Consider the following 15,961-nt stretch of genomic DNA (forward strand, 5'->3'; position numbering starts at 1 on the left):
CCATTTTCTCCGCAGCTCCATCGTCTTCTTTTTTCACACTTATATCCTTGCTCACTTTCTGCTAATTGATTTCTCTGCCTGCCCCCCCCCCCACCAAAATCAGGCATCTCAGGCCCACCCCATTCATGAAATCCTCCCCCACCACCTCCTGTCACCTTGTCCCCTTCCCCCCACCCTCTTCCCCCCGCCGTGGTTTGCTCTCCTGTGCCGTGCCCCTGGCTGACTCTGTGCTGTAGCAGCGGTTGCTATGGAACTGCAAATCAGCCATTTAAACACTCTAGCAGATTCGCAGACAGTAAACAGAAACTACAAACTGCATCGTTACCTACATCTCAAAAATAATGTTAATTACCGTCAGCAGACACACAAGCACACACACAGCCAGAACATGTTGTCCCTCTACCAAAGACAATCCTGTTTCTCTTTGCTTCAGATGCTGGAAACGGTAGCTGTGCTGATTATGTTTATGGTGCTGATTCTATCTTTTCACTTCCCCCTCACAGGATTGTATCCAGCTGAACCAGTATAAGCTGAAGAGTGAGATTGGAAAGGTGAGTCTGTTCTAAGTCATTCGCAGCATGTGCACTCTATAAGTCATGAGTTGTCTTTATTAGTTGTCTGGCACATTCTTACGATTTACAAGTTAAATATCTTGTGAAGGTAGAGAGGGATGTTTTTGGAACACTTCAGGTCCCATCCCTCCACTGTACCGCTGGCTGAACACACTTCACTTTTAGCTAGTTCAAAGCAGCCCAGTAATGATATTTCATATTTTATCTTGCAAGTTCATCCTTTTGAGACATTTCAGTCTATACCCAAGCTGGACAGAGACCAACATTGCCAACAAGCCCCTCGCATGGGAAAAAAAAGTGTATTGGATATTGTAACAAGCAAAATGGCAAACTTGCATCAAGCTTTACAGAAGATTCATTAAACTGCAACATGCATCATTACAACTGTAAATCTGATCCACTCAGATTTCACATGTCAAAAAGTCACAATTGGAAAGAAACACTTTTTGTGGTTAGCACATGGGGGGATTCATTGTGGTAGCAACAGTGCAGACTGAGCCTGAGAAATGTTAGAGTGAAATGTAAGTCATTGCACATGACAAGGCCAGGCACATGCAAAAAGCAGCGCCTGAAAGGCTTAGTAACAGAAACACAGATATTGTTAGATTTTAAAGAGGAAAAATTAGTATCAGATTGGTGATGACTTGGCAGCAATTCATTTGTGATCAGAGGAGAATTTGAAGGTGTTGACCTGAAGCAGTGAGCGGAATAATGAGGGATTGTGATTTTGCAAAGCTATTGTTGTCACAGTTGGTCACAGTTGTACAACATTTGAACATAAACTCCTAAAGATGATTTCTTTGTTTCATTCATTTGAGCATTTGGTCAGCTTTCCCTGCAGTTATGTCTGTAAGTAAAAAAAATAAAAATTAAAAAAAAGGGTCTCTGATGGTAAGCACACATCCTGGGGAAGTGTGTGTGTGTGTGTGTGTGTGTGTGTGTGTGTGTGGGAGGAGCAGCCATTCCGTGCTGCCAAAGAATAGAAAATGTTGTTTTTGAATGGGAACAGTGCTGCCTTAATATTCTGTCAGTATGGTGCTGCCGTCTGTACTCGAAGTGATGCTTGAGGAATATTAACAGTTCTGCTCATGAACTGCTCAGTTTTCATGTGGAGCTGAACCACACAATTTGGGTAAAGCATGACATAATCAGTGTATTTTATGTTCAAGTGGGTTCACATTTTTTAAAACGAGTCTTTTTGTTGTTGTATTGCAGGGCTCCTACGGTGTCGTCAAACTTGCCTACAATGAAGATGACGACAAACATTATGTAAGTCAATGAAGTTTTACACTCAGCAACTGCTTTCTATTTTCTCCTCTGTCTTCTGAGCTTTCATCAGCCCTCTCAGCCTCTATTGTCTAGACAGTGGACCAATGCTATTGATTTTTTTTCTCACTCCTTGTTGCCGAGCTGAGTTTCATCCTTTCAAATTGCATTAGTTACCTTGGAAGAAACTTGGAAGAAACTTGAAAATGAAAGTGGCCTAAGGGACCATTTAAAGTTCATCCAAGGCCTTTTATCAAAGCTGTTACCTTGTGTATCAGCATCTCTGAGGTCAGTTATCAAGGGAGAGTCTGAATATGAGTTTGCACACTCACACAAGGTCACTTTAGGTGTTGCCATTAAGTTGATTTGTTCCTGTTAAAGCACAGCGACCTTGGCTCCTCCAAATTCAAACTGTTTCATGCCTTAACATAACTAAACTGCAGTGTACAGCAACAACAATGAAAGTGTTTGGATGAGTCATGTTGACTTAAGCTGCCAACTCTGCGATGGGTTTAAGATGTACTTTTGAACTGCAGCCAGTACAAGCTCAGAGATAAACACAATCTAATATCAAAATGGGAGCTTGTGAATGTACTGATGCAGGGCGGTGAACAACAAGGTGTTTATGTAAGGATACAGATAAGTCTTACACAATGAGTGACATTTGACAAGAAGTAAGTCTTCATACAAACTTTCTCTCATTAGTGGAATAATGACACGTAGTTTTAAACAATGCTGATCTGCACTCAGACACGTCTCCTTCACATTAAATTTAGACACTACTAATTTGCAACAGCGTCAGCTTACTCCTGCCCACCGAGTGTTTTATCAACATAATGTGGACATCTTAATGAACATATCTGGCACATTACAAAATTCGATTACAGAATGTATTCTGCCAGGCCTTCCAAGAGGATGAATGTTATGCACTCCACTGCTAATATTCTCTTAAGTGTTGTATGGAAACGCAATTCACCTTTTCTTTTGCCGATTTTCTGGACATTTGTTTACGTTGTAAAACATTTGAAAGATGGAACGTCCTTCACGTTGTACACCCACCACCTGCCCATAACTGGTGTGCTGTACGTAAACTAGACATTTGCCAATTTTTTCAATGTGTTATCAGGAAAACATAGTAGTGATATATAAACACAAACATCGTTACAGTGTGAGAGAATTTAGTTCCAAACGGAGCCTTTTCTTTTTCAGAATAAGTCAGTCTGAAGGCTGAGATTCTTGAAAATGAAGAATGAATCTACATGTATCTTCTACCTGCAGTATTTCTCTGTGTGCATAAGAACAGAAAGCTCTCATCTCCACTGCGCATCTGTCTCCATTTAGACTGTGTGGAAGCGCTCTCATATTTGATGCTGATTGTTGACACTGATAGAAAATGTTACCTTCTGAGACAGACTGTGGTTTATTTCAGGCTGTCTTAAATGACAGACGCATCTGAAATAACAATGACAGGAATCAAGAGAGGAGGAGATGAGTAATGGCGACATGGAGGGGTGATTCTCTTTCTTGGCAATCTGAATTGGCTTCACATAAAACTGATTGTTGTTTTTTTTTTGCAAGGAGAGCGTCTGCAGTGTGAGCCCACGTACAGTATCCACAAATATCACACACATCACATACACAGGCAAGATCATCTTTAAACAAGATAGGCTGCAGCAGGCTCCTTATTACTTAAGACCATAAGTTTGTAGTGAAAAAGAAAGGTTTTCTGTACATTGATGAAGCAGCAGTGGTTAATTTCAAAGTAAATTAAAGGGGCACAGTTTTTGACTTTACAATAAAATAATGTGATAACAATCGTTACGTATGAACACAAAAATGTTGTATACCTGAGTGTTGGGGGACATCGTGCATACATTCACGCGGCTTCCTGGGTCATATAATTGCTGCTCTAACCACTTAATTGGCCGGCATCCAATCGTGACAATGCAAATTTATCAGCCTCAGGAGGCCAAAGTAAACCTCAATCGTGGCATATTCACTCAACTCATTTTAAATTGGTGGAGTAATTGAATTTAAACAGCTAATTATTGGCACATATTTGCTCTCAGAAACAGGAGCAGTCTTTTTTTCCCCCGCTTTCATTTGCTTAATGATCTGGAGACGCCTAAACCCAGTGCGTGCACACATTACAGATGTGTGTGTATAGAAGCAATATTTTACTTTTGTGGAAAGGAAAACAAACAAAAATCCAGATTATATTAAAAATGTTCAAAAGATTTTAATGTCTACTGTGAAGTTAGTCTGTGGTAATTTGATTAATCTCAGATCTGTCTGTTTATATGAACCATTAAAGCTCACTATTACCTGAAATGATAATAATGTAAAAACACCTAATGATGCTACATCAGGACAAATCGTCAGTGATGTGGCTGGGGTCGTTGGGAGTTTCAGGTCTTTTGGCATCTCACACCCTTCACCCAGGTGACCCAGCAAGGGTTGATCCAGTCCCACCTTGTGTGCAGCTTCCTCTGAGCCCACGCTTCTGCTCTTTGAGCCAAAGCCAACTTGAGGCTCTTTCTGCCACATTGGTGGTTTCGAGGACAGCTTTTGTTTTTGTGACGAGGCCTCCGACAAATGATCCTGCTGCGTACGCTCTGCATCCAACCTCCACTGGCAAGCATTTTGATCCCAACCAGATTGTTTGCATTGAGTGATTTGGCTTTCTTGGTGTGTTTCCTCTTCAAGATATTTCTCCTTCTTAAGACACCTTCAGGTCCAGTAAGATAATATGTTATGTGGAGTCTGACCACAGGACTAGATCCGGGCTCAGAGCTGCTGCTTCAATGTGCAATGGAAACTTGAGTTCACTTCCACAACCATCTGCAGGTCCTGAGCTGAGGCTAAGTTTCTGGATGTTTTGGTGGAGAGTGGCAGTTTCTCTCCTGCTCTTGTGAAAGCTCTTAACTTCCCGGACAGGTGGAATGGGTTATTAGCTTCTGTCCCAGCACTGATGGTTGGTGCTATTTTCTTCAGGACTTGATCATGTTGCCAATACTCAGCCACTGACGGTGTACTTTTGAATCCCTTGTTGAAGTGTGAAGATTAGCAGGACTTGGAAGCACGTCATACACTGCCTGAATAAGGAACTTTATCCGGTGGGGCTGAGCTTTCCAGAGCTCAGTCCAGGTGACTTTCCTCTCTAGAGAGTTGTCCCATTTCGTGGAGGCTCCTTTTCTCCTTCATCCTGACCACTCTGCTCACTCTTACTTCACCACAGAAGCAGATCCTCCTCCTCCTGCAGCAGGCAACATTCTAATCCCAAACTTTGTTGGAGTAATTGTTCATTTCCTTTTTATTCAGCATGTTTCATTGTTAGTTACGGAGTCTACCATCCCCACACAGGATCCAGATGGCCTTCAAACACATGATCGATTTGTGGGAAATGTTGCAGCATGTGCTCCACTGTCAATGTTCAATTTCCTCCGACCATGGAAGAGCTTTATGAACTACATGACTGCTACATTTTAAGTTCATCCAGCAAAAACCCAGAGGGTGGTGATGGTTAGGTCTTTTATTCTGAGGCAGTCACAAAAAATACAATGTATTTGTGACCACAGGGCTTTTAATAAACCAGGACTTGAAGCTTATAACTCAAAGGTGTTTCCCGTATTTTAACCTTCCACAGTCTATGATGTTAAAGTAATGTAGGAGGCCCTGTATTCTAATGATATCCTATGTAAAAATCTAATATTAAAACATTTAAATATACAATTTGAAATCACATCTGCATGCACATGGTCCTAAATAAATGTGTGTTAATCAAAGTATCTCTAAACTAAGGAATATATATCTTGAGCCAGGTAATTCCTGTATGGAAACAGTATGCCTGGGAGTTTAATCCAGTCCTGCTGCCAAGACTCAGTAAAGGTCACCTGTTTCTAACGTTTTGCTTTGGCTGTGAAATTCTTTTGATTTAATCTCTTGGCAAACAAAGTCTTGCTTACTTGCAAAGCCTTGGTAGTCTACAGATTAGATTGATGAAAACCTCACAAAGGGCTTAATGGCGCAATGGGGGAACAATTAAATCATACTTAAACCCTCTTATCCTCCACCTAATACCAAATCTAGTTACTGCTGTTGCACTTTTGGCTGCCTTTGATCAACACTGCACATGACTCGCGTTACCTCCTCAGCATGTGACCTATCTTCTTCTGAACTCATATTATCCTTTGATTGTGTATTTTCCACTGTTATACTTTGCTGAAGAGTAAAATGTTGAGTTTGGTAAAATAGTAACTAAATGTGCGATGACGCACCTACACCTACCTACACAGTGAGAATTTAACTTTTGGGAACCAAGCTGTTTAAAAGTGCTCCACCATTATCATCATCCATCATCTCAGTAATGAACTCATGATTATGTAACTACAAGTACCTGTATGAAAACATGAGCTTCGCAGCAAAGAGCTGCAGAAATTCTCAACATTGATGGACAATTTTAACTGTTTAATGACTGTGTGGAGATGCTTCATTTCCTCACATCAACCACCCTCGCACAAGCCTCCACACACACACAGACACATACACAGGTAGCACACCATGGAAACTGAGGATCTGCTTTCTTGCCAAACCTGGTTTATGCACAGTCATAGCCATGGTGACCACAGTTTTAAAAGAAACCACTGAGCTGTACATCAGCGACATAGTTTGTGGTTTCGAAAATGTTACCATGAATTTGACTGATGTTCTGGCAGCGTGCAAGAGAAAACATCCAGTGTGCAGCGTATGTCATTTACCTTTTTTCTTCCTCGTTTGCATGACCAGTTCCTTCTAACGAGACGCCATTAATAGTTTGTGTTTGTTCCCGCTCACACACACACTCACACACACACACACACACACACAGAGAGAGTTGTCCTTGAGAAACCTGTAGCTGTTTTTTTTCCATGAAAGATTCAGCGGCCTCAGACTCACTATGTGTTCAGAAACTCGCCTGACCATTTTATAAAGGAGAATATCACAGATAACAAGAACACTGGCATCAAAACTTTCATGTTTCACGCTTTGATGTATGCTTGTGTTAGGACACTGCTGAAGGTTGCATCAGCAGGTTTCTAGTTACATTTTAAGGGTGTTTTGTTGAATTATTTAATGTTGGCTCTAATGTACTTATATGCCCTGCTTTCAGACTTTATATACACTTGCATTGCGTGCAAACTAAATGTGTATTTAAATGTATTTTATCTGTATAGCTACTTACATTCTAGTTTATTTTCTTCTTGGATTTTTATGTACATTTTTCATTCATTATTTGTGGTCGTCCTGTATGATCTAAAGCACCTTTCTCTTTTCTAGGCCATGAAGGTTGTGTCTAAGAAGAAGTTAATGAAGCAGTGTGGTTTCCCACGTAAGTCTAGTTTTATTCTGTTGACCAATAAAGATGTACATAGATTGACTCAGATTTAAATGATCAATGAATGCAATAAAATAAAAATAAAGTAGGTAAGAGATGAACGAGGTAACCCATAGTGCATCCTCCAGAGATGAAGGAGCGCAACCATCAGCTGAGACACTGAAACAATTAACTGTCTGTATGCGTGTTTACAAGGGATGTTAACCAGTAATGAGTTACAAATAGGGCCATGAAGGTGTATCATGTTAGGCAGAGTGCCATTTAGCGAGCAGTGTTTGTCAGCTACAAAAAAAGGTCAGACAATGTGTACACGGATGTGTGACTTTTCAAAGCAGCACAGACGACTAGCAGATCCAAAGAAATCCTCTGTTGTCGCTTTCAGGTGCATTAAAAATGATTTCAAAACCATTACAGCAACTGCCAAAAGATAAACAACAACAGACACATTTACAAAGAAAGTGAAACAGTGGTTAGAAAATTCACCAACATGATGGACCTATAAATACCTCACTATACTATTGGATGGTATACTGATTAGCATGCAACTAAATATAATCACCTTTTGTAGCGGTGATACATCAATTATTTAACAAACATTTGTGTGTGGTTGGTGTGGGGGTCTGCAGGTCGCCCACCCCCAAGAGGACCAAAGGCAGCCCAAGGCGAGCAGCCTAAAATCTTAGGACCCCTCGAAAGGGTCTACCAAGAGATCGCCATCCTTAAAAAGCTGGACCACGTCAACATCGTCAAGCTGATGGAGGTGAGTGTTCCTCTGTCTTTTGGTTATTCTTGAGCTAAAAAAATAAATGAGTGCTTCACTTGCATTCAGAAACCAACCCATGCTTTAGCTTCTTATTAGACTTGATGATCGAAACCAAGACATTTTATGAATTTCATGTCATCATCAAATCCAAACACACCTAAGTAGAGATGTAAAAGGTGTTAGTCAAAAGCATGTATGTGCATCAGAGGGTAGTCCCAGGGCCATACAGTATTGCGCACAAGAGGTTGGACTGTGTGTTTGTTTGTGGTCGAGAACAGCAAAAACAATAAAAATGTATTCTGTAAGTTTTATTGCTTTTGCCGTATCTTCTATGCTGCTGTAACGAAAAAATGTCCCCTTGCGAGATCAATAAATTCTATCTATCCATCTATCCATCTATCCATCCATTCATCTATCAGAGAGCAATATTTACAGCAAACTAACATTCACAGCAGCATCTGTTTACTGTACCAGCCTGAAGCCATGACATTCTTATAACAAGCTGATCTTTTTAAAGTTCATGAAAATCAGTGGGAAAAAATGGTAGTTATTGAAATTACTGCAGTTGAAATATTAATCACTGTAGGGCTTTCCTGCTAAATATTTACTGTTCATAAAGCCAATGCAAATAGTAAAGCAAATAACAACAGGACACTGAATTAACCAGCAAAAACAACAGCCATATGATGTCCCTCCCCACCAATTAGGCAACTTGCCAATTGAGGTGAAATCTGTAAGATAACGTCATTTTTCAACAGCAAGCTAAAAACAATCAATTTGCTGAAGGAAAATTGGACAACATGCTGCTCACCATCAGTATGTTCGCATTGTGATCATGCTAGCATGCTCTCATTGGCATTCAGCTGAAAGCAGCCTGAGCGGCTGCAGTCTGTGCTGTTGTCTATGAAACACACAGTTAATCATAATTTATACACTTGCTTTTCCATTTCGTTCATATTAGGAGTTAAATGAAAAGGAATGGCTTGTGTGCCACTTCATATATCTGATGATAGCATGTGGACATCTGCAGCAGGTTTCAAATCCGTTGTGGTTAGTGTTGTCCTTTAGCTTCAGATAACCTCTGCTGCTGTGTGCTTTGACTCATGCTCTGTATGTGTGTCATATCAGTTTATGTCAGACAAGAAGCTGGATAATCCCAGGAAACAGGTGGGCAGTATGAGAGCACATTTATCACACTCATCATGTTTCAGTGACATGTTCTGGGAAAACAGAGACTTCCACCCTGTTAACAGACCCTTATATATGAAACTGAGGTTTGGGTTTGAAGTTTTGAAGATTAATAGTCTTTAAGTTTCTGCAGAGACGGTTGTTTAGGAAAGATGATATCCGATTTTGAAGACGTGACTCAAGATGAATGCTGCTTCCTTGTGATTTCATCAGAGTGTTTTTCAATCCTGGCCAGATGGCAGGGGGCACCGCCGTCGTGTTCAGGAGTTAAGCTCAGGCAGCCAGTCAGCAGGAAAGCAGTCTGGCTTGTTCGGGTGAAGTATGTGCCAGAAATATAGAGTTTTTAAGTAAAAGTCGAGTATTTCAGCTCCTGTGGGTTTTCTCCAGCAGAGAAGACGCACGCACACACACGCACACGCACACACGCACACACACACACACACACACACACACGCACACACACACACACACACACACACACACACACACACACACACACACACACACACACACACATACACACACACACACATACACACACACACACACACACACACACACACACACACACACACACACACACACACAATCTCTCATTTCTTCCCTTCTCTGTCCGCCCTGTTGGCAAAACCTGCTCTCCCTCTCGCATTGTCTCTCCGTTCACCCATTTCAGTGGGCTGTGCTTGGGTCAGGATCACATTCATTAGGGGTATCCAATTGATTCCTGTGAGACTGCAGTCCAGTCCATCTAATTAGAAATATACCTTTTTCCTCGTTTTAAAACATTAAAGCCCACGCCGAGTGGAACAGATTAAAACTGATGAAAGTGATATAGTCATTTGTCACAGATGGTCGGGAAGAGACAGTCAGACCGACCCCGTTCTCATTGAGGCATTTGGTTGTTATGAGAGTCGACGCTTTTATTAAAATCCTAAGCTTAATTTATGCCATTTCCCCAAAAGTCAAGATAGGCTTTTACTTCATCTTAGTCACTGCATTAATCAGTAACTTCAAATAAAATGACTAAGCTACTCATGGTGTGCACTTTGTACACAACAACAGCAGCTCATTCACTGTTTAGTGCTTTTTGTGCTTACAATAAAAAATAGAAATAAGGTGCAAAAAGAAGAATACTTATTTAAGTGAATTGTATGGGACAGTGTTAGCAGACATTCACCTACTGTCGGCTTCACGGCCTGTTAAAACTGGCCTCAGTAAATAGTGCTCCTGTTGCTTTAGAAGTGATTTCCTGCTCTTATTTTTATAGCGCTGTGTGTCCTTGGCAGACGTTTTACCTTCAGCATGGTCATTTAAATTCAGCAGGATGTAATATTTAAACACACGCTCCAGGTGGAATATGTGTCCAATGAGCAGTCACCTTGCAGAAGCAAAGCGCGGGCCGTGCAGTCCAGTGGGAGAGATGTGTTCATTAAACCGGCAGAGGCTGGATTATCAGAAGCTCCATGCTTATATTCAAAATATCCACCCGATTATCACTTGTGGAAATATTTCCACTAAAGCTCAATATTTACTGAGAGACGTGACCTTAAGGCAGGTCCTGCATTGCATCACTGCATCCTGTAGTGTTATCTTTAATAATGGGCAGTTTTAAAAGGAAGTGACGAAAATTGATGCATGTGTGTGTTTTTCTTTCTTGTCCAAACTTGGTGCTGACGTTACCAACAAAACAACCCAACTGCCACAACAGCTGGGTCGGAGATGCATGCGTCTTATGCTAGCAAGAGCTAATGTAGCAATGCGGGGCAGCTCACTTCTGTCTAACAACATTTTTTTCATTTTTAAACTCGTACTCTTCGCCCACAACCAACACGGACTCAAATGACATCACTTGAGTCAAAAAAGGATTAATACCATTTCTTGACATATGCAGTTAGGCTCATAAAACAGAAAGTGATGTGTAAAATGTAACTTCAAGAGTCTGACTTGAGGAGGGTGTTTGTGACAATGTAGGTGTAAAATTGTGTGAAGTCCAGACTGTAACTTTTAGATAGATAAGATAATGGATACTGTATGAGAGTGCCAACTTTCAGCTTTGATTTGACTTGGTTTATATCAATACGAAAACATAGTGCCCTGCATTTAAGAGGTTCACATGAAGTCAAGCAAAATGATCATATTCAATATCCCAAACACATCAGTAGACACTTTGAATTTCCCCCAGTTGGCCTTCACCGCAGACAGCGTGCTTGTTGTGAGGTCTGATCTCCAGCAGGTGGAGGATAAGTCCACCTCTTCACACTGAGTGCTCCTGTTTACCTCTGCATTCATCCTGCTGCTTCCGTCAGCCGTGAAATCATCAATAACCGCCTGTGTTTCAGTTCCTTTGACAGCTTTGCATGTCCAAGTCATAACAGAAGCACCACTGTGTTTGACAGACGAGGTGGTTTCTCCACACGTTCCTTCATCTTCACATCAGTTAACTTTCGTTTCATCAGTTGATAGAACTTTGTTCCACATCTCCACCAGTTTCTGCAGCCCCACCTTTCTGTTGTTGTGATTTACTGCGGGTTTGCATGTCATGGTGAATCCTCTGAGGCTCCAGTAATCAGCTCCTCACTAATTGTTGACAGGGAAACTCGTTGGCCTTCATCCTGGAGAGCATGCTTGACTCGCTGGAGAGGCTGAAGTGCTTTTTCTTTACTGTGCAAATGATTTTCTTCTCAAACACACTACTTGTGCACCTCAGTCTATCAGCTCGTTTGAATTTGACTAGTTTTCCTGTGCGCTCCTGCTTTTTTTTAGAATGTACTCTTTGTATCCAGGATTTTTGGGAGAACTTGACATGTTTCAGCTCTTTTAGTCTAATATTGTGAGAATTTTTTTCCTTCATTCAGAAAGGTACAGTGTGGTCAGATAGGAAATGTGGGGAAAGACAGCAGGGGAATGACAGAAAATGCCCAGTTGGTCAGGAACTCGCCAGCTGTTTGTTTTTATTTGACGCCATGCAGCATGCATCCTAAACACTTTTCTGCTCTTAATATTGACAGACAAATCCACCTGAGTCTAAGTGGTAACTCTCAACTCTCGATCAACTCAATAACACTGCATCAGCAATTTGTTTGTCCAGTTACTTTTGAACCTGCAATTTTGTCACTGTGTGGTGAAGGGGGTTTTATGTCCCACACAGTTTTTTTCAGTGATAATATAAAAATACTCAAAATAAAGCTGAGACATAGCAATTTAATATAGTATCCATATTTTATTTGAAACTCATTTCTTCAAAGAGCAAAGTCTGAGAATTCAAAATTGTGAAAATGTCCACATACTTATGGTCTGGACTGTATGTTGCATATTTATAATTGTGATTGGTCAAATTAATGCAAAGCAAACTGTTTTCCAATAGAAAACTGCACCAATTTAACATAAAGTCAGAGGAATCTCTAAAGGGGCTACAGAGGGTTCAGTGTCTCACTCTTTCCCCAGAGACCCCATTATTAGTCCGGCCATGAACCTGGTCAAGTGTCGACTGCAGAGATTGTCAAGTTGCACAAATTTAGCTGAGCTGGTGTTTTAAATTACAGCTCTCATCAACAGCCTAACTTTTGAGAATTACAAGCAGCTTTTTATGAGAATCAAGAAAAAGGCCAAACGTTTCTTTCTAAGGAAGAAAAGACTTTTAAATTCTGCGATGTGTTTGTTCTGAATGCATCCTGTCAGCTTTTTAAACAAGAAATATGACATGGCATCAGATCGCAGAACCACCTTCACTGTACCTCCAGGACCTACTGTCTGTTCTCCAGTCATGCTGGTTGTGTTGATGTTGCAGGTGCTGGATGACCCAACAGAGGACAACCTTCACATGGGTATGCTCACCATGCTTTTCCTTGTCCAAAATCCTTTCACTCAATCTTTGTCCCCTTTCTCGCTCACCCTTTGGCACTTGACACATATGCCACCAACAAGTGTTCATATAATTTATTCAGTATTCAGGCTGTCTCCTGTTTCCCTCCACACCACCTCAGGGCTCACACATTATGCAGAAACCTTCCATCAGCACTGCAAGGTCACAGTTCGTGTAAAAATCTTCATGAGCACAATCATTGCTCTGTACGATGAATAATGTGAAGCCTCGGTGGCAGCAGTGGTCAAACGCAGGTGAATGAATGAATAAAATGTTTGGTCTCACGTGCTTCTATTTCCCTCTCCTTCCCTCTCTGACAGTGTTTGAGCTGATGCGGAAGGGGTGAGTAGAGAACATGTCCTTTTATTTTTGAATAATTCAAGGTTCATCTCTGTTCGTCTACCTTCACTTCCTCATTTCTCCATCCCTCAGTCCCTGCCTCTGTCTCGGCAGCCTTCGTTATTCCACGCTGACACAGTGTGGGTGTTTATTCCATCTCAGGCTTCAAAGGGATTCATAACACTCTTAGGTTTTCACAGTTATTACCAGTGGCAGCCAGCTCTGTAAGTGTTTCAGGTCCTGATGCGAGAGCCATTTCTTCCTCCACCGCTAAAGATTTGTGAGGATCCAATCATGTGAGACCTTTGGTTATTATAAGGGAATGGAGGTAGGAGGGTGGGGGGGAAGCCAGTATCAATCACATATGTGCATATGTAAGGCATATTCCCCTTTTCATAAAAAGATGCTCTGTTTGTTAGCCTTTTCACAGTGAAGTGTTTGTTCTCTGGGAAAAAGATGATAGGCAGTTGAGCTGCTATTAATACAGCTACAACTACTGATATAAAATTAATAATTTCTTCTGTCCTGCTGCTTTTATACATAAAGATGTGGCTAAAAATGCTGCTACTGTTGCTTCTACTGTTATTTCTACAGCTACTAATGCTGCAGGTGAAACAGATTCTATCTATCAAGATTTAATATCTGCCTTTACAATGGTAAAAACAATTTTATGAGTTAGCTCTACCAATGAGGTTTGTCTGTTTGTGTTTGTCAGCAGCATTATGGAAAAACTTCTGTGCTGATTTTCTTGAAACGTGACGGAAGGGTGTATCATGATAGCTCGGCTTGTATTAGCATTTGCACAGTCACTCTGAACGGCAGATCAATCAGTGACCAGTGACGGTGGTTAACAGCATTTGTCCCGCCCCTCCTTCACTGTGATTGAACTACTGGTGACAGTGATGAGCGCTGCGCTCATTTTTCTCAACTCTCGCTGACTGGGAAAAAAAACTGAACGTTCAGAGTTCAGCGCGGAATAAACGCTCAGCGCCTCATCAAGCTGCTGGCGTTCATTAAAACGATTTAAAATATATGCTGTACTCGGGGGCGGGGGGGATGCTTAGGTAGGTAGTTGCAGCAATGGCAGACTGTCGGCCAGTTTCGCCACATGCTAATTGGTTAAAATGAACCCAAGGTCTACGCCCAGTAGGATGGAACGTCTGCAAAAGATTCTCTATGGAGGATGCCCAGACCCAGATATTCAAGCAGTGAGACTAGGTCTGGTTTGCACCTGGATAGAAGGGTGTATCACAGGTTAAGGAAGAACCCATTAAATCTGGAGTGGGTCAGAATCACGGGGTGGATGCACAAATTATTTTTCACTTTTATTAAAATTGCAAGATCCATCTTAAAATCCAGTAAATTGTATGAAAGTTCAGCAGTGATAAAACATTCTTAATACAGCAAGCAGTTGTTATGCAGTTGTTGAGCATGTACAAGCAATATACAAACAATCCATAAATGATTCATAACAATAAAATGCTATGGTGTATTTGTAGCTGAAAGGACGTTTTTCAGGTGTTAGTTGATGTCTTTGTTTCATAACTGATGCATACACATAATACTTGATACTAAAGTATGACATAATCCTGTAACAGCGTATGTGTTTAGTAGATAAACATAATTATAGATTCAAACAGTTAATATTTGATCATTGTGAGGCTCACTGGAATACTTGTGAAGCTCAGTGATGGAATCTCTTTGAAGAAAGTCGGCTGACAAGAAAAATATTTGAGATAAACAAATCCTTGGCTCCTGATCAAAAGACATGTCTGCATTGTTCTACAACTCTGAGTTTGTTGATGCATTTTTATAACAAAAACTGGACATTTGTTTGTTCAGAGAATCTGTGTCTACTCTGAGTGAAGAGCAGTGCTGATGACTTATTGTCCTCTTTTTACTGAGCTGCACAATACCATGGTTATTAAGATGAAAACACAGAATGATTTTGTAAATATGGATGATGCACAAACCCTGAGTTGGTTGTTCATACATGAAACATTTAGCTGAGTTAGAGAAAGCCAGGCACATGATAAAAAAAAAAGGTGGTTTTTTCAGGATATGCAGTGAATATTCTTTTTGAAAATACTTTTTTTTTTTTTCCCCCAGAAGATGCTTGTTTTATAAAATAGGGCTGTCCTATAATCCAATGTGGAATAGGAAGGAATAAAAGTAAGATAAACGAACTCTGAAAACATGTAATAGATACATAATATATCACACTGTAAAACTGATCAGCTAATAATGAATACCGTCATTGAAAAATCTTTAAACCCATATCAGAACTATTCTAGATTTTACTTGTTGCTTCATTACACTTCATAAAATGAAGACATTTTATGTATCATATCATAGTTTCTCTTATGCAGATGTGTGTTTGTAACTCGAACAGTTAATGTTGGAAAAATGAGTTTTAGTTATTAACCAACATGTATACTGCTTACATTTATAATAGATTGTTTTATAGTGTATTCATTGTTTCTCTGTTGCTGATAAATGGTTCATGTTGCAGAAATTATGATGGATTCATTTAGAAAACAATCTCTATATGTTACCCTAAACACAAATACATGTATATATTTATATATTGTTTGGCT

General features: G+C 40.5%; 1 protein-coding gene across 2 annotated transcripts in view; it reads left to right on the forward strand.

The window, feature by feature from the left end:
- camkk1a (calcium/calmodulin-dependent protein kinase kinase 1, alpha a) overlaps positions 1-15,961 on the forward strand; it is a 63,784-nt gene that overhangs the window by 31,305 nt on the left and 16,518 nt on the right. For both annotated transcript variants that reach the window (XM_069146997.1, XM_069146996.1), the window contains exons 3-8: positions 504-551; positions 1,788-1,841; positions 7,155-7,206; positions 7,839-7,972; positions 12,951-12,987; positions 13,346-13,367. In XM_069146997.1, coding sequence (XP_069003098.1) covers positions 504-551; positions 1,788-1,841; positions 7,155-7,206; positions 7,839-7,972; positions 12,951-12,987; positions 13,346-13,367 — 347 coding nt within the window. The remainder of the gene's footprint in view (positions 1-503; positions 552-1,787; positions 1,842-7,154; positions 7,207-7,838; positions 7,973-12,950; positions 12,988-13,345; positions 13,368-15,961) is intronic.

The sequence above is a fragment of the Embiotoca jacksoni genome, unplaced genomic scaffold, assembly GCF_022577435.1.
Source record: "Embiotoca jacksoni isolate LCO1_2020_lvr unplaced genomic scaffold, fEmbJac1.0.p SCAF_13, whole genome shotgun sequence".
Classification (NCBI taxonomy): domain Eukaryota; kingdom Metazoa; phylum Chordata; class Actinopteri; family Embiotocidae; genus Embiotoca; species Embiotoca jacksoni.